This window comes from Cynoglossus semilaevis, chromosome 14 (assembly GCF_000523025.1).
Source record: "Cynoglossus semilaevis isolate Cse_v1.0 chromosome 14, Cse_v1.0, whole genome shotgun sequence".
NCBI lineage: Eukaryota > Metazoa > Chordata > Actinopteri > Pleuronectiformes > Cynoglossidae > Cynoglossus > Cynoglossus semilaevis.
In genome coordinates, this window is record NC_024320.1 from 12,513,560 (window position 1) to 12,528,111 (window position 14,552).

General features: G+C 39.5%; 3 protein-coding genes across 4 annotated transcripts in view; 2 read left to right on the forward strand and 1 right to left on the reverse strand.

The window, feature by feature from the left end:
- Positions 1 to 3,414, forward strand: part of slc12a2 (solute carrier family 12 member 2) — a 36,849-nt gene extending 33,435 nt beyond the window's left edge. For both annotated transcript variants that reach the window (XM_017038664.2, XM_008325134.3), the window contains one exon: positions 346 to 3,414. In XM_017038664.2, the coding sequence (XP_016894153.1) occupies positions 346 to 481 (136 nt within the window). In that variant the 3' untranslated portion in view covers positions 482 to 3,414. The remainder of the gene's footprint in view (positions 1 to 345) is intronic.
- Positions 3,415 to 8,718: 5,304 nt separating this feature from the next.
- Positions 8,719 to 11,144, forward strand: LOC103389634 (galactose-3-O-sulfotransferase 3-like). Its single transcript, XM_008325136.2, has 3 exons — positions 8,719 to 9,005; positions 9,557 to 9,644; positions 9,742 to 11,144. Exons 1-3 carry the CDS (start codon positions 8,984 to 8,986, stop codon positions 10,859 to 10,861), a joined length of 1,230 nt encoding a protein of 409 aa, XP_008323358.1. The 5' UTR covers positions 8,719 to 8,983; the 3' UTR covers positions 10,862 to 11,144.
- A 1,118-nt stretch (positions 11,145 to 12,262) lies between these two features.
- minar2 (membrane integral NOTCH2 associated receptor 2) lies at positions 12,263 to 14,522 on the reverse strand. Its single transcript, XM_025062039.1, has 3 exons — positions 13,410 to 14,522; positions 12,781 to 13,053; positions 12,263 to 12,614 (listed from the first exon to the last, which is right to left on the reverse strand). Exons 1-3 carry the CDS (start codon positions 13,962 to 13,964, stop codon positions 12,426 to 12,428), a joined length of 1,017 nt encoding a protein of 338 aa, XP_024917807.1. The 5' UTR covers positions 13,965 to 14,522; the 3' UTR covers positions 12,263 to 12,425.
- Between the last annotated feature and the right edge of the window lie 30 nt (positions 14,523 to 14,552).

The window sequence follows — 14,552 nt, forward strand, 5'->3', positions numbered from 1 at the left end:
ACAACATTCTCTATTGTGTAGTGGGTAAGATGTCAGGGATTCTTCATTGAGTTGCTGGTTCAAATCCTGACAGTGGCAGGACTAAAAGATTATGACATCCAGTGGAAACCACTTGAAATTTAAATTGACTAAGAGTTTGTTTTTTTTTAGTATTACCAGGTAAATATAAACACGTTTACGTTTCTTTTTGGTTTATCCTCACGTAAAAGTTTTGAAGCTTTACTTTACCATGTTTTTATGGGGCCTTTTTTTTAAACTCATTTGTAACATTTTTTTTTTCTCAGCGTAAACTGAACAAACTAGTATCACTACTGACTCTCAACGTCTGCTTCCCTCTGTGAACAGGAGCCTGCCGCTGGCCAGGAAGGGGGCGGTGTCCAGCGCCCTCTACATGGCCTGGCTGGAGGTGCTGTCCAAGGACCTGCCGCCCATCCTGCTGGTGCGTGGCAACCACCAGAGTGTCCTCACCTTTTACTCTTAGACAAACACACAGACAGAGAGCAAGAGAAGAGCGTGGCGATTTTCATGTCTGGGAGAAGACACGCGTACACACCCCTGTTCCAGTCCACACCTAAAGGTGCATCACACACACTTCAGAGAAGGTCAAACAGAAACACTGACGGAAACAAAGCTGGTTACTTGAATCAAATGAAGGAAGAGAAACGGTTTTCCATATGTAAATGCTCTGAGTGATGGAGGAAAGTCTGGGTGGTGGTGGGTGGCGTTGGTGAAGTTGCCCACTCTTCTATTTATTCTGAGATATCTAGATTCTTCTGTAGCGCCATAGTTTTTTTGTTTTTTTTGTTTTTTTCCCCCAATTTCTTCATGGAATATTTCATCATTGTTCGAGTTCATTTCTCTCAGGCACCAAACTCAGTTGTGCACAACGATCACATTGTTCTCATCTGGTGGAATACATTGATGTCACACTTGTCGGGTGAAGCGGACGGGTTGCGTTGCAGCAATAAAATCACTCTGTTGTTTTCCTCGGATGTTGAGAGAGAACCGCCTCCTGAAGCCTTATGGATGTGCCTTCCAGCTGAATGAGATGAGATAATTCCAATCTCTATTCCAGGTTGACAATATTAACTTTGCTCCGTTGTAGTTAATGATACTGAGGCTCTCAATGTGATTCCTCCTTAGTCAGAACTTTGTATTTATGCAAATTAATTGCATTCAATTTATTGAAGGCTGTTAACGTGATTGCATTTGAAGAAGCCAATCTGTCTTCATTCTTTCTCTGTTTTATTGGATGTGTTTGTAAAGGGCCATTGCATTTTAATCTTTCTGTTCATTTTTGGTCTTCCTTTTCAAAGCTGTAGAAATATACACAACTGCAGTACATAACCAGAGACAGCAGTCATCCTCTGGCTGTGATGTCTCAGATGTTTGTGTGCTGCAGCTAAAGATGTGAACATAGCGGTTTTTAAAATCACCTCGTCAGGTGACGAGCTGAACTCTCCCGTGTAGCTTCTTATTTGACTAAATTAAGTGTTTGTGCTTCTTTGCCTGTGTTGACACTGCTTCACCTAATGAGTTTGTTCAAACCTTGCCTTAATTCTGCAACAAGCTGTTGTTACTACACCCCTCCCCCAACCCCACCTCAAAAATAAGCCATACTGGCTGGAACAATTAATGGGTGACATGAGAATCAATCATCATTTGCCAGTTCTTTGGTGAACTTCATTGATATATATTTTTCCCATAATGCACCTGGGTCTCTGTTACAACGATGGCGCTCGAAGGCCTAGTTCTCTGAGTGAGCATTAGCTGCTGCAGTGGTTTTGCACGTGTCTGACAGGCTGCTGCTCCCTCTGGTGGCCACACAGAGTGAGTGACGTGAGCTTCGTGCTGTGATACTTGCTGACAGGAAGAATGTGAAATCAGAATGAGTGAAAATATACCTCTATGCATATGAGCTTGTGTTGCTGAAGCACTTGTAGTAGAAGTCCACTACACCTCCTGGAAGAAAGGATACTCTTTCCTCGGTTCTCTTGTAGGAAGTTCATTCTACCTTTTTTTTGTATTTTAAGAGACGTAAAAGTGAGACATGTCAGAGTGACGTGGACAATACTATAGAAACTTAGCTGGACTTGGAGGGGAAACGTTACTTTTGTATCCTTGACAAATTCTTAACTAAAACTAAAAGACTCTGGCCAATCACAGGGCAGTTCAGAGAAAGGTTGTTAGCAGTGTTCCTATTGGCCGTTCACTACACTTTCCATGCTGCACGTCTTTAAAAAAAGGAGATTAATGTTACAAGAAGAGCCCTGCACTGTATCAGGTCTAAATCCACATCATAAACCAGACATGAAGAATAGATTGATGTGGAAACTGTTCTCCATACAAGCAAGAATTAAAAAACAAAAAAAACATTCATTCATAATAAACATTTATGCTACACTATCAGTGGGCCTGAGAAGGTGGATGAGCAGATGGTAGAAGCACAACGCCCCAGTGATGTAGAAGAAAATCATTAGACATAGTTTACCCCAAAATTGTGTGGAAATAGAGAGTACAAGGAAGTGCTGTTACATAAAGGATGTAGGAATGTATAACCTGGAGATCAGGAGCAGCAGGATTTCCAAAGTCATGGGCCTGGTTAGAGCTCAGCACGACACAAAAATGAGTCCTTTCATCAAACGTGACAACATCACACACACACCTTAGGGAGCTGGTCATGCTGTCTACAGACAAACACAGAAAATATTTGGTGACAAAAACGAACAATTTGTTGACAACAGCAGGGGCAGAGAGAGAGAGAGAGAGACATTCTCAAGACCTACGTCTGCCATCAAACCAGTTCCTCTGAAGCAGAGAGTCCAGTACAAAGAACACATGACACGAAAACAAGTACAATCACCTACTCCAGCAATCCTGCCTACGCAGCTTTAACACTGTCCCATAACCTGGGGAACCATAGTTAGTCAAGAGCACAACACCTCCATTAATAAGCCATGCAGACATGCTGTCACCCCCTCTCTCCCCCAGCTCTAATTCACACTCTCACTTCAGCGTAAAGCTACTGATGCCACCTTTTCTACTGGAGATGATGTCATTTCAGAACGTATGAGCCGAAAGTGATGCTAATGTTAACAATGTGACACGAACATAAGGACAATAAAGAAAGAACGTGGTTATAACTGTTGTTTTCCTGTTAGAATTAATGTTGCAATCATAAGATATCACCGTGCCAACAGTCGTGGTCTGTCCCAATACACTCTGTGGCCGTGTCAGAAGTAGATGAATAAAAATATATGGAGCAAGTGTGAAGGAAGTAGATTTTGAGATGGGATGTTGGTGGGAGCAGGTGAACAGTGATGTTTTTATAATTTTCAGTCAGACTTGGGAGATTATGTTGTTTTCTCCTGTTAAGGGTTCAGTGTGTAACACAGTGACTTCTAAAAAAAAAAACCTCAGGTTTTGCACCAAATTGTAAAACAAAGTTTTAATTTGGATTTTTAAACTGTTCAATAGTCTGGTGTTTTTACTCACTAATCCAGCAGAGGGAGCTCTCTGACAGCTTGAGCTAAATTCTCATCTTGACGTTTCTAAGACGACAGTGAAACTTTGTGATTTAGCCAATATTTGGACAAATAAAAACGAAGTTCAATTCAACTAAATTTGTATACACACATTGGACATTGATGAGAAAAGTCATTCACAAAATGGAGCCGACTTCAGCAGAGAGAGCCGATGAGTTTAGCACTTAAACCTCATGAGATGTTTAACTTATTGGCTTTAATAACTCCAGACGTTGTTTATTGCTAAACAGAGCGCCACCTAGCGAATTGAGACGCTTTATTGATGTTTATTATCCAGAGAACAGTAACAGTAACGGTAACAGGCAGGCTCGGGCTGCCGCTTCTTAATGTACACATTTATACACTACATAAGAAGCAGCAAACGGCATGGCCTCCGCGGATACACACAGAGAGTGGAGTCTGTAGTCGTACCACTAGATGTCACTGTTACACACTGGACCTGAGACAACATAAAAGCCATGAATGAACTGAGACAGAAAAAAACAACACCTGCAGCTCGTGTTTCTGTGGATCACTGAACTGAACTGTATGTTCAGCAACTGCCATTTAGCCATTGGGGTCAAACAGGGTTCTTCTATTTTTTTTACACTCCCACCCAGACCATGTGATCTATGTATTATATGCAAATCTAATCTAGGAATGTGACACGATGCCTGTTTTGGTTGAATGTATTAATGAGCGCTTTTCTTCTCTGTCCTGCATACCAACTGCTTCCTGCTCAGACTGTAGATAGCACAAATGCAGTATAGCATCAGCTCTTATTACACCCTGTCACTCTGTTATTATGAGTGCATATACTGTACTACAATACTGTACATAAAGTACACACACTCCTAACCACATACACTAACTACAGGAGCAACTTTTTTGGCTCTTTGAGATAAATAGGACAATAAGTTTGGATTTAAAATATGATCAATGAAAGGCTAAAGGTATTGTTTTTATATATATATTATTTAAATATTTTTAACATTTTAAACCTTTAACTTCACCTGCTGCCTCAGGACAAATTAAATAAAAAGTGAACCTATTTTTCAAGTAGTCCAGAGGAGCATTACTAACCACATGAAGGGTCCTGTAAATGCTTCTTATAAAGCATGGAACTGAACGCTCTTGAACAAACGTCAACAAATACATGACAATATATATATATATATGTGTCCCCAACTGACCTGTAACAAAGACCCTGTTGAAAAACATGCTTGTTTTGAAGCATCAAGATGAGTGACCTTATGCTGATCTCTTGATTACACTCTGTGTCTAATTTCAATGTCAGTATTAGTCTGACACAGTATTATCAAGGATTTAAAACTGTTACTACTTTAGTGCCACAACAGATGTAGAAAATGAATGTTTTTGTCCCCAAAAAACTCACAATACAAACAAATGGCCCTATGCTGAACAAAAATAAATTCCTAGAAAGATTCACAGTTTTTTATTTAGTATAACATAGTAATATTACCGGGAAAAAACAAAATAGTTTCAGTAAACCCCTGATTTTTTTTCCCCCTTTAAAACTATGGCTCGAGTTTCATTAACGGTTATTTCCCAAAAACTATGGGATAAAAACTCACCTTAAGAATGTGGTCCTTTTAACGGCTAATGAGTCTCTTGTTAGTGTCCAGCGTCTTCAACAGATGAAACAGTCATATGTAGAAGGCAGAGGCCTTCAACGGGGCTGTTGGAAATACACACACATATACATATTGATACATACATACATATGGGTGTATATATATGCGTATATATATATATATATATACATACATATATGTGTGTATATATATGTATATATATATATATATGCCTATATATATTAATGTATATGTGTGTATATATGTATATTTATATATATATTCATGTATATGTCCATATATATACACATATATTAATGCATACATATACATGCATATGTACGTGTAAATGTCTTGTAATACATATTACTGTGTATACAGTACAACATATAGTAGGGACCAGATCAATGTAGTTGAATTCACTGTTACAGTTTTATACAGCAGGTGGTCCCTGCCCCGTCCTTCCATCAGTTTGGCGTTGAAGGCCTCTGCCTTACTGTACAGTCGGTTTTACTATTACCAGGTCATGAACGCCACACGGGTTCCTAAGAAAAACATTTCAAGATAAAAGGTTTTGGACAGATGAGCTGATAGAGGCAGAACCAAACAAGGACACGGGTTACTCTATATTTGTATTTTAAAGAGTAAAAAGGTAAACACAGAATATATAATATATAAATATACATATATATATATAATCAGTATGCCTGTATCTTTACACTTATGTAAATGTGTCTGTCAGACCTGGAAAAGGTCGTTGTCCATTTTCACCTTTCAACACCTTCCAAACAGATGGTTGTATGTGTAACCTGGTCGTCACGTCCTGGTAGCTGTAGCCCTAAGTCTGTCCAAACATCTCCTGCTGTGCAACCAACCAAATGTCCGTGTAAACACGTCATGTGACACGCCTGTGTCTTTTCTTTTCTTTTTTTTCCCTGCTTTTGCCAAAGCTTCTTCTTCTCTCTGTACCTTATTGCTCCTGCGTTGATGATGATGATGATGATGATGAGGACGATGATGGTGATAACGATTAGTAGACCAAAGGATGATGGGTAATTTTGTGGTCTTAATATGTGACAGTGATGGGCCGCTGTGTCTTTACTGTCAACTTTAAGTGCAGCCTGTAAATACATGTTATAGCCTCATGGCATAAATAAAGGTAGTGGTCAATTTATGTCATATTTCAAATTAGGGAGAAAGATATTTATTTTAGATCAGATGTTTCTCCACTCATACGTGTTTTTAATGTCTTAGTTTGAGTTTTCCTTTAATTTGCATGTTGATTTTTTTTTTCTCTTTCTTTCTGTTGATTTTGGCAAATTGAAGTCTTTTTTTTCTCCTCTACATCTTTTTTGTGTTCCATATATTTCTCTCTGTTCAGTGATTTCTTCTTCTTTTTTTTTTTTTGTTGCCGTTGTTGAAGAAAAGCTGATGACAAAAGCAGATCAAACTGTTTTCCCTGCTGTTTCACACAAACATGGATGGAACTGACCAAGCCAATGTTTCAATCCACTGTACTGTTAACAGTTCCAAATATGCTTTTTCTAACATTTTAACATTTATGATTACCCACACTTTGTACATCTTTGTTGCAATAAAGAAATGAAATCAGATGGGGTTTTTTTTCTTTTTTGTCTTTTTTATTCCCTTACTCAAGATGGAAAAGTGAACTATGTATAGACCTGCAGGAGTTTTAGATTTTAAAATATTGACCAAGATGTTTCTTTCTTTTTTTTTAGATTTTAGAAATACATACTTTCTAAATGTGGAGTTTTGACCCACATTACAGCAGTTGGGCTCTCATTGTTATCAACTACAGCTTCATCATATATAAGGACCTTGTATCAGTCACCAGTCCAGGTTCACCTTGGACATTGGAATTGTTGAAAAAAAAAACTGATTTTTTTTTTTACTGAAGGTCAAAATTAAACTTGTGCTGCACTCATCTCTATACTTGAATTTGTTTACAGTAAATCTGAATTTCTTAGACACAAGGGTGCTCTGTCCATTTGTATAAAGAAACGTTCTTTGTAGGACAAATATCTGTTGTTGTCAGTGACAGAGGAATGCTGATGGATTTGAAGCATTACCAGGTGATGATGTTGGATGAATAGTGAAATAAGATGCTCTTTTCGGTTCTAACAATTGTAAATCTGACTCCAGAGAAGTCACCAGCCATCAACCTCATCGTCACTGATAGTATGTACTGTACATAGTACATTGCTGTAAAGTTTGTGCTCTTGTGTTTGGTGAAAGCTTACCCTAATTTAACACCTCCCAAATTACCCTTCTGGGTAATTGAAAGACCCCAAGGCAAACTGGGGGATGGAAAAGAAGCAATTTTTTTTCTCAATTCCAAATTTCATTTTGGAAAGCCAGTTCGTTGATTTTAAAACGAAAAATGAAATACAGGTCATTTTCTGTTTTTTGAATTTTTTAATTCAAAATGGAAATCGGATGGCCGCAATGTACACGGACCAAGCTCTATCACGCTGTGACCTCAGTGTCATCAGTCGGTCTTCTGTAGGTGATATGGTTGAACTGAAGCAGAAGCGAAGTCTCTGGATCAAACCTCAACTCACCATGTAATTCTATGGTCCCAGGGCACTGCTCTGTTCAAGGCCAGTATTCTTTGCTCCATATTAGCAGGATGGCCATACAAAACCTGTCACTCTAGTGCAGGAGGTGATAGTTTGTTATAGAAGAGACAGAGGACTGGTGAAAAACTGCAGCCAATCAAAATTCGACACGAGTGACTGTCATGTGTCAACAACAATGATATAAATATTCCAGGAGGCGGAACATTTCTCAGTCCTAGCCAATCAAAGACAGTCAGTTTTCTCCCCTTTTTTCACCAGTAGTCTGTCAACAGTCAACACTGATGTTTGACTTTAATACAGAAGAGATGTAAACGACTGTAGTAGGGAGCTTGTCACAGCCTATCCTGCTGACTGCTGACCTCCACAGCCCCCTCCTCCCTGTCAGTCATCATCATCTCACCCACAGGTTCCAACAGCTGCAGCCGATCCTCCTGTCAGTAGTTAAGAGTTTCTCTTCTTCACCACAAAACAGAGGAGCATGTTCAGTGGCAGACTTCTGTCACTGTCACGTTCCACAGACAGACTGAGGACGTCCTTTGTCCCCAGGCCATTCAACTCTTTAACACCTCACTAAAGGTGAGAGGGGTCCCTCAGTAACTCTCAGTGGACTCTTAATACACACATTACACACATATTACACACCACCCCCGCACACACATCACTTAAACACATAGATACACACACACACACACCAATCACGCCGATCATAACACCACTGCACAACCCCTAGCCACGGTTGCATCTCTGCACCTTTTGGTAATATCTTGCACTGGCAATATTTCACCTTTGTACTTATCTTGTATTTACTCTCCAGTTTCTTTCGAGTTATTGCCCTGTTATGAAACCTCGCCCTGCTATATATTCTTTATACCCTTTGAGTTTAGTGCTTATATTCTGTACCTTGATCCATGCTCACTTTATCTATCTATCTAGAAGTTCTCAACTTCCTGTTGACATTATGTTTGACTTAACAACAAATTACCAGAGCCCTTTTACGTTCTCAACTTAACAACAAATTACCAGAGCCCTTTTTACAGCACGTATGCAACTAGGTGCAGACAAAGAGTGCAAGAGACATACAGACTGGCATCAGAAACTGTTCAGGGAGAACAGCCAGATATTTGGTTGGTTGGAGAAAGGTGGACAGGAGAAGCTGAAATCCTATATCTTCATAAACCCTCAGGCTCCACCCACTCTGTCCAGAGACTAAATACAAATCATCTCCTTCTGAGTTTGTTCATTTTCTTCAAGTTTCATACCACCTATGTACAGGCTGCTTTTCAAAGGTAAGTTCAATTACTCTTTATGTTTTTTAAAGGTCATTTATGTTCAGTGATGATTTCCTAGTTTTTAAAAATTGTACAAAATCAACAAAAGTATATATACCATATTTAGTATTTAGGAATATGATTTTTTTTTATCTTTCCATGAGTCCATCTTATTTTTATCTTGTGTTTGTCTTTCTTGATTGTACGTAAAGTTATCAAACATCATGATATTATGTTACATTATGTTATATTATGTTATATTATGTTACATTATGTTACATTATGTTACATTAGACGACATTATCTTACATTACGTTACATTTACAGCCACAAATGGGCTTTGGAATTTTTTTTTTCTGCCTCATTTATTACTGTATTTATATCAATGACTAAAGTTCACCTCAATTTGTGAGATATAACTAAGCTCCTTTTTATAGAAAATGTGAACTTTTGGTTAATTATCTGATCTTACTTACAAAATGCTAAATGCCCACCCTTCTCCTTAGTTTTTTCTTTCTTTTTTTGCTTTCTCCCCTTTTAACTGAAGTTTAAGTTTTTTTTGACCACAGTCCTTGTGATGGGGAGAGAAAACTTGAAGAAAACTTTACTTTTAACAGTCATCATTGTCTGTGTGCTTCTACTTGATAGAACCTATAGGTAAGTGGTGAGTGACTAGGCACACATTACGTTTTGTCTTAATAAGAAGTAATATTGAATATAGATCATCATGTAAAGGGTTATTTTTTTCCCTCAGGATGTTGGAGCCCCTCCCCCCCAGTTGTCCTACCCTCCAATCCCAGCCTGGATCACCGTTGAGAAATAAACACACTAACATAGTATTCCTCAAGACACACAAAACATCTGGGACCACTATTCAGAACATCCTGTTCCGCTTTGCCGACCACCACAACTTGACAGTGGCCTTACCCAAACAAAATTATGTCAACCTGTTCGGCTATCCCAGGTCTTTCAGCAATCAATTTGTTCACCCACATACACTTCCTGCAAATATCATCTGCAACGTCTTGCGCTTCAACAAGACGGAGCTGCAGCGTCTGATGCCCAGAGATGCCATTTATGTCACGATAATGAGAGAGCCTGGTGCCATGTTTGAATCTTCTTTCAGTTTCTTCAATCTTCTCTGTGAGAGCTTCAGTCAGGTACCTGATGGTTCCATCAAAACCTTTTTGGAGGAACCCCAGCGTTACTACAAACCCGATGAACCAAACTCTATGTTTGCACACAATTTAATGACCTTCGATCTAGGTGGAGACCACAATCATCCAGCAACAGATGTGGCCTACGCCCATGCCTTTGTGGCAGAGATGGAGCAAATCTATTCTCTAGTGATGATCTCAGAGTATTTTGATGAGTCCTTAATTCTCCTTCGCCATCTTCTCTCCTGGGATCTGGACGACATTTTGTATCTTGAACTAAACATGCGCACCGCAAGCTCAAAGCAAAGCCTGACACTGGGTCTTAATGAGAAGATTCGTGCCTGGAATTCACTAGATGCACATCTGTATGACCACTTCAATACCTCATTGTGGCGAAAGCTGAATGCTCTGGATCCACTCTGTCTGGAAAAGGAGCTAGAACTCTTTAGGAGGGCACGAGAGAAGCTGATGATGACTTGCTTCGGTGTGCAGAAGCCGCGTCTTCTCTCCCCGGAAGAAATCAAAAACGCTGATCTTCGTCCTTGGCAGCCTAATAAAAAAACTGTTATCAAGGGCTATGATTTACCAAAAGAGCTCCCTGAATCAACAAGGAAATACTGCCTGAAATTCACCATGCCAGAGATCCAGTACACAAACCGCCTCTTACACTTAGAGTCCCTGCGCCATCAGCAAAGAAATAGCAACACTCTGCCATGATAGGCTTTTGCAAAATGATATTGTGTGCAATTAATCAACAGAAAAACTATATATAACTACTATTAAATGCTATCTATTAAATGCCATAAATACTGTAATTGGGATACATTTTTTTGCCAACATCACCCAACCCTGAGGGCAATAGAATATTCGCTTCTTTGTTATAGTAAAAATTCAAAGGTGGATCCAACATTAATATATTTTAATATAAAACCTGTTTTCTTTTGGTGTCGGATCAGTGTTTTAAAGGTGGTGAATTTGTGACTTGTTTATTTTTTAAAAATTCCAGAAGAAGTTCGAAGATGAAAGAAATTGTATTTAGGTTAAACACAACCTAAAACATGTAAGGATACATTTTTCTTTTATTTAATGACATAACAAATTCTGTCCTGTGTATTAACTCAATAATACAATAAGACATGTGTAATGATTTAGAAATGTGTTAATCCTTAATTCATTAAAGTATCAGTATTGGTGTTGGTATCTGCAGTACTGTAACATTTCTGTCCCGGTGTCACCACCACCTGCCTGTTGAGTTACTGCAGTATATACAGCCGACTGAACGGTTGATCTGATATTGCAGGTGGTTGCTGATAGTACCACATTTTTGCATGAGTTTGCATACATATTAGGCAGTATATGTAAATATTTGGGTTGAAATCATAATGATTTGTGATACAAATGAGAAATTTCACACAAACAAACCAAGGTTTACCAGTGTGAGTTGGACTTTATTTGAAGGTGTGGCTCATACAGGATGCAGCTTCATTTTTACTGAACATATATTACTCTAGTTAATCTCTGAGTGTGTGAAATGCATACACCAAGGCAGCAGTTTCTCAGGCAGCTTCCGCCTTTTTCAAAAAAAAAAAAAAAATAGGATCAAGGTCAGGGTTCCAGACTAAAAACCAGTAACCTGGTTTGTCATGCAGTATCATTTTGTTTATATTTAATTTAATATAAAAAATTTTTGTTTTTTTTTTTCTTTTGGCAATTTACATAAAAAAATATATTAAATAAAAACCATGTGAACATTCACAAGTTGCATTAGTGATCTTAGTTCTCACATTTGCTCTCAGTACGTACGTCAGTAAGACATACTGCACTGTGTCTGTCACTGTTAGAGGAAACCTGTGCTCGATGTACTCTTACATCCTGCATCATATTTTCACTCATTTCCAGTGCCAGTCATTTGTATGTCCTAGACCTTGACCAGAGTTTATGCTCTGGTTTTTGTTTATCGTTGCTATTGTAATTTTTTTTTTTGCAAGAGATGGCAGCATCACCCTCTCCAGCAGATGGCGCCCTGGCCGGCTGCCTATGTGGCCTGTGAAAAGAGCCGGCTCTGCTCACTGCCATAGTCAGACTAGTTGCCCTTTTGGCCACCTTTCCGAGCTGGAAGAAATAGTACAGGCTTATAAGCACTGCAGAAAAACTTCTGGATAATGAATGAAACAATTTGGGCTCGGGCTAATTGATTATGTTGCCATGGAGACCGTTTTAACTGCTGTGTGTCTTTCAGGAGTCTTTGCTCTGACACCATGGCAAAAATTGTTTTTAGATTTTAGTTTTTCTTTGTTAGAACAACCGGAACTACTATTATCACTAGAATGACACACAGAGAAAAGACGATAACAAGGAGGATTTTACAGAGTTTTTTTCTTTTAAGTTCGGCTTCCTCCTTTTTTAGTAACGAGTCATATCCTGGGGTGTAGAGGTCCTCCAGCCAGAAGTCCAGTTCTCTGGGGGTCTTCTCTTCCTCCTGTTAGAAAAATATATGTTACTGCGAAGCCTCGTGTCTTTTTTTATTATTATTATTTTTTATCGTTAGTCATTATTGGCACTCTATATTGCCATGTGCAATCTCAGCACTAGATGTCACTAGATCCTCATTCCTAGCTACCCAGGCACACAGTTACCTTTAAATAATCACCAAGATTCCCGTTGACTGTTTGTGTGTCGTACTCCTTCACAGTCCATGAAGGTTTGAACTTGTCATTGTCCTCTGTGTCTATTGTCCTTATGTCCAGGTACAATGGGTTCCTTTTAATGTTGGACTGCAGTGTGACTGGAGTGATGTGCTTTTCCAGGTATCTGTCCACAAACACCACACTCTCTGAGGAAGGAGGACGCCTGGTGTCTGTCCTCATCCCGTGCTCCCTCTGTGGGGACAATAAAGACACTTCAGCTGTCTACATGTCCAGGTGTGAACCACTGCCACCTTCAGGACAGACACATGAGTTAGTCTGTTGTGGTTTACTTCATAAAGGGACAGTCCTGGGGTTTTTGTGGCGTGGTATTTAGAACACCGTTGAAGTACTGCACTCCACATGTCAGCATTGTTGGAAACCCAGGAGGTTAGCCCTTCATCATCATTGCTTGGCTTGTAGCAAATAGACTTTGTTCCAGTTGAGTAGCAAACTCAAGTCTGTGAAATATTCAGTCTAATACACCAAAGTATATAGACAAAGAACAATTGTACATCATGGTGCAATAAAATATTCATTCTACTGCTGCATAAATAATCCTAGTAATAACAGAAGCAGACGTTAAACACGTTATTACCAAGACTGTAACGTAGCTGAGTCAACAGTGTGTTTACCTGGGAGTAGACTCTGTTCTGCCAGTGTCTTTGACTGGACATGGCTGCCCCCACCTGAATCATGCCGTGTCCTGTGGTCAGTGTGTTGACGTCCAGCTGGAGGAACTTGTCTGGATGGTTGTTGTTGGGTAAAACAGAGATGTCCATCCTGACTGCCCTGCTGTTCCCCTCTGACTCTGACTGCTGCACGCTGTCTACAACATGAGGACTCTGTAATAATTCATGAGCAGCAGGATATACATGAGCCTGTATCAGTGGCAGGCGTGTGTAACTCAACCCAGGCGTTTGAAGCCTCGAGCAGGAACGTGTGAGAGACAGAGAGAAAGAAAGAAAGATTGACATAAGAGAAAACAAGGAGGGAGAAGTCAGAGGTTGAAGTAGTACTCCAGGTCCAGTACCACACTGGAGGCAACTCAGTACCACATTATATACACCACTGTTGGTTACAAATGAATCATATACTGAGGTACAACGCCGAGGTAAACCTGGTGAACGGCTCATAATTTTAAAGATCTCATCAGACGCTCACGCAGGACAGAGACACTGAGGCCGGGCATTAGGAAAGACGTGTTCAGGTGAACATGGTGTTGAAACTTATGATCATCTTTGATTTTCCCCAACAACCATCTTTTAATGTTTGAATATTTGATCAATTAATTACCAGCCAGCAGCTGTTTTCCGGACAATCCCACGTGGACAATGACATGTTTGAAGTAGGATACAACTCCGATACTGCAACTTGGAGTATCTGGCGATACCAATATCACTCCGATACCTTTCGATACCTACCTGCTACAGCATTCTGTTGTTGCTGAGGTGATAGTGTCCCTGTTTACAGCATGTCGCGCAAAGTAATGTTGAAAATTTGGGCTCAGGTATCATTGTAGACCATAGTTGTTGTTTTTTCATCGTTTGTTTGATCCTGAAATTCATCAGATCCAACCATCCTTAGTTTGACATTTATGCTTCATTCAAACACACATCCTCAGACCCAAATTGCACAGCTTTCGACCACAACTAGCTGCGTAGCAGTCAGTGTTGTGTGTTGTCCTCCTGCAGTTTGGAGATATTTTCACATCAGGGACCCTG

What these genes read in the sequence shown, in the direction of transcription:
- LOC103389634 (XM_008325136.2), top strand. Translation starts at nt 8,984, where the DNA reads ATGTACAGGCTGCTTTTCAAAG. An exon ending in GTACAGGCTGCTTTTCAAAG is followed by an intron (nt 9,006 to 9,556) that starts GTAAGTTCAATT and finishes TTTTGACCACAG; the next exon opens with TCCTTGTGATGGGGAGAGAA. An exon ending in CTACTTGATAGAACCTATAG is followed by an intron (nt 9,645 to 9,741) that starts GTAAGTGGTGAG and finishes TTTTTCCCTCAG; the next exon opens with GATGTTGGAGCCCCTCCCCC.
- minar2 (XM_025062039.1), bottom strand. Translation starts at nt 13,964, where the DNA reads ATGAGCCGTTCACCAGGTTTACCTCGGCGTTGTACCTCAGTATATGAT. An exon ending in TTGGTAATAACGTGTTTAAC is followed by an intron (nt 13,054 to 13,409) that starts GTCTGCTTCTGT and finishes CTGGACATGTAG; the next exon opens with ACAGCTGAAGTGTCTTTATT. An exon ending in ATCTTGGTGATTATTTAAAG is followed by an intron (nt 12,615 to 12,780) that starts GTAACTGTGTGC and finishes CAGGAGGAAGAG; the next exon opens with AAGACCCCCAGAGAACTGGA.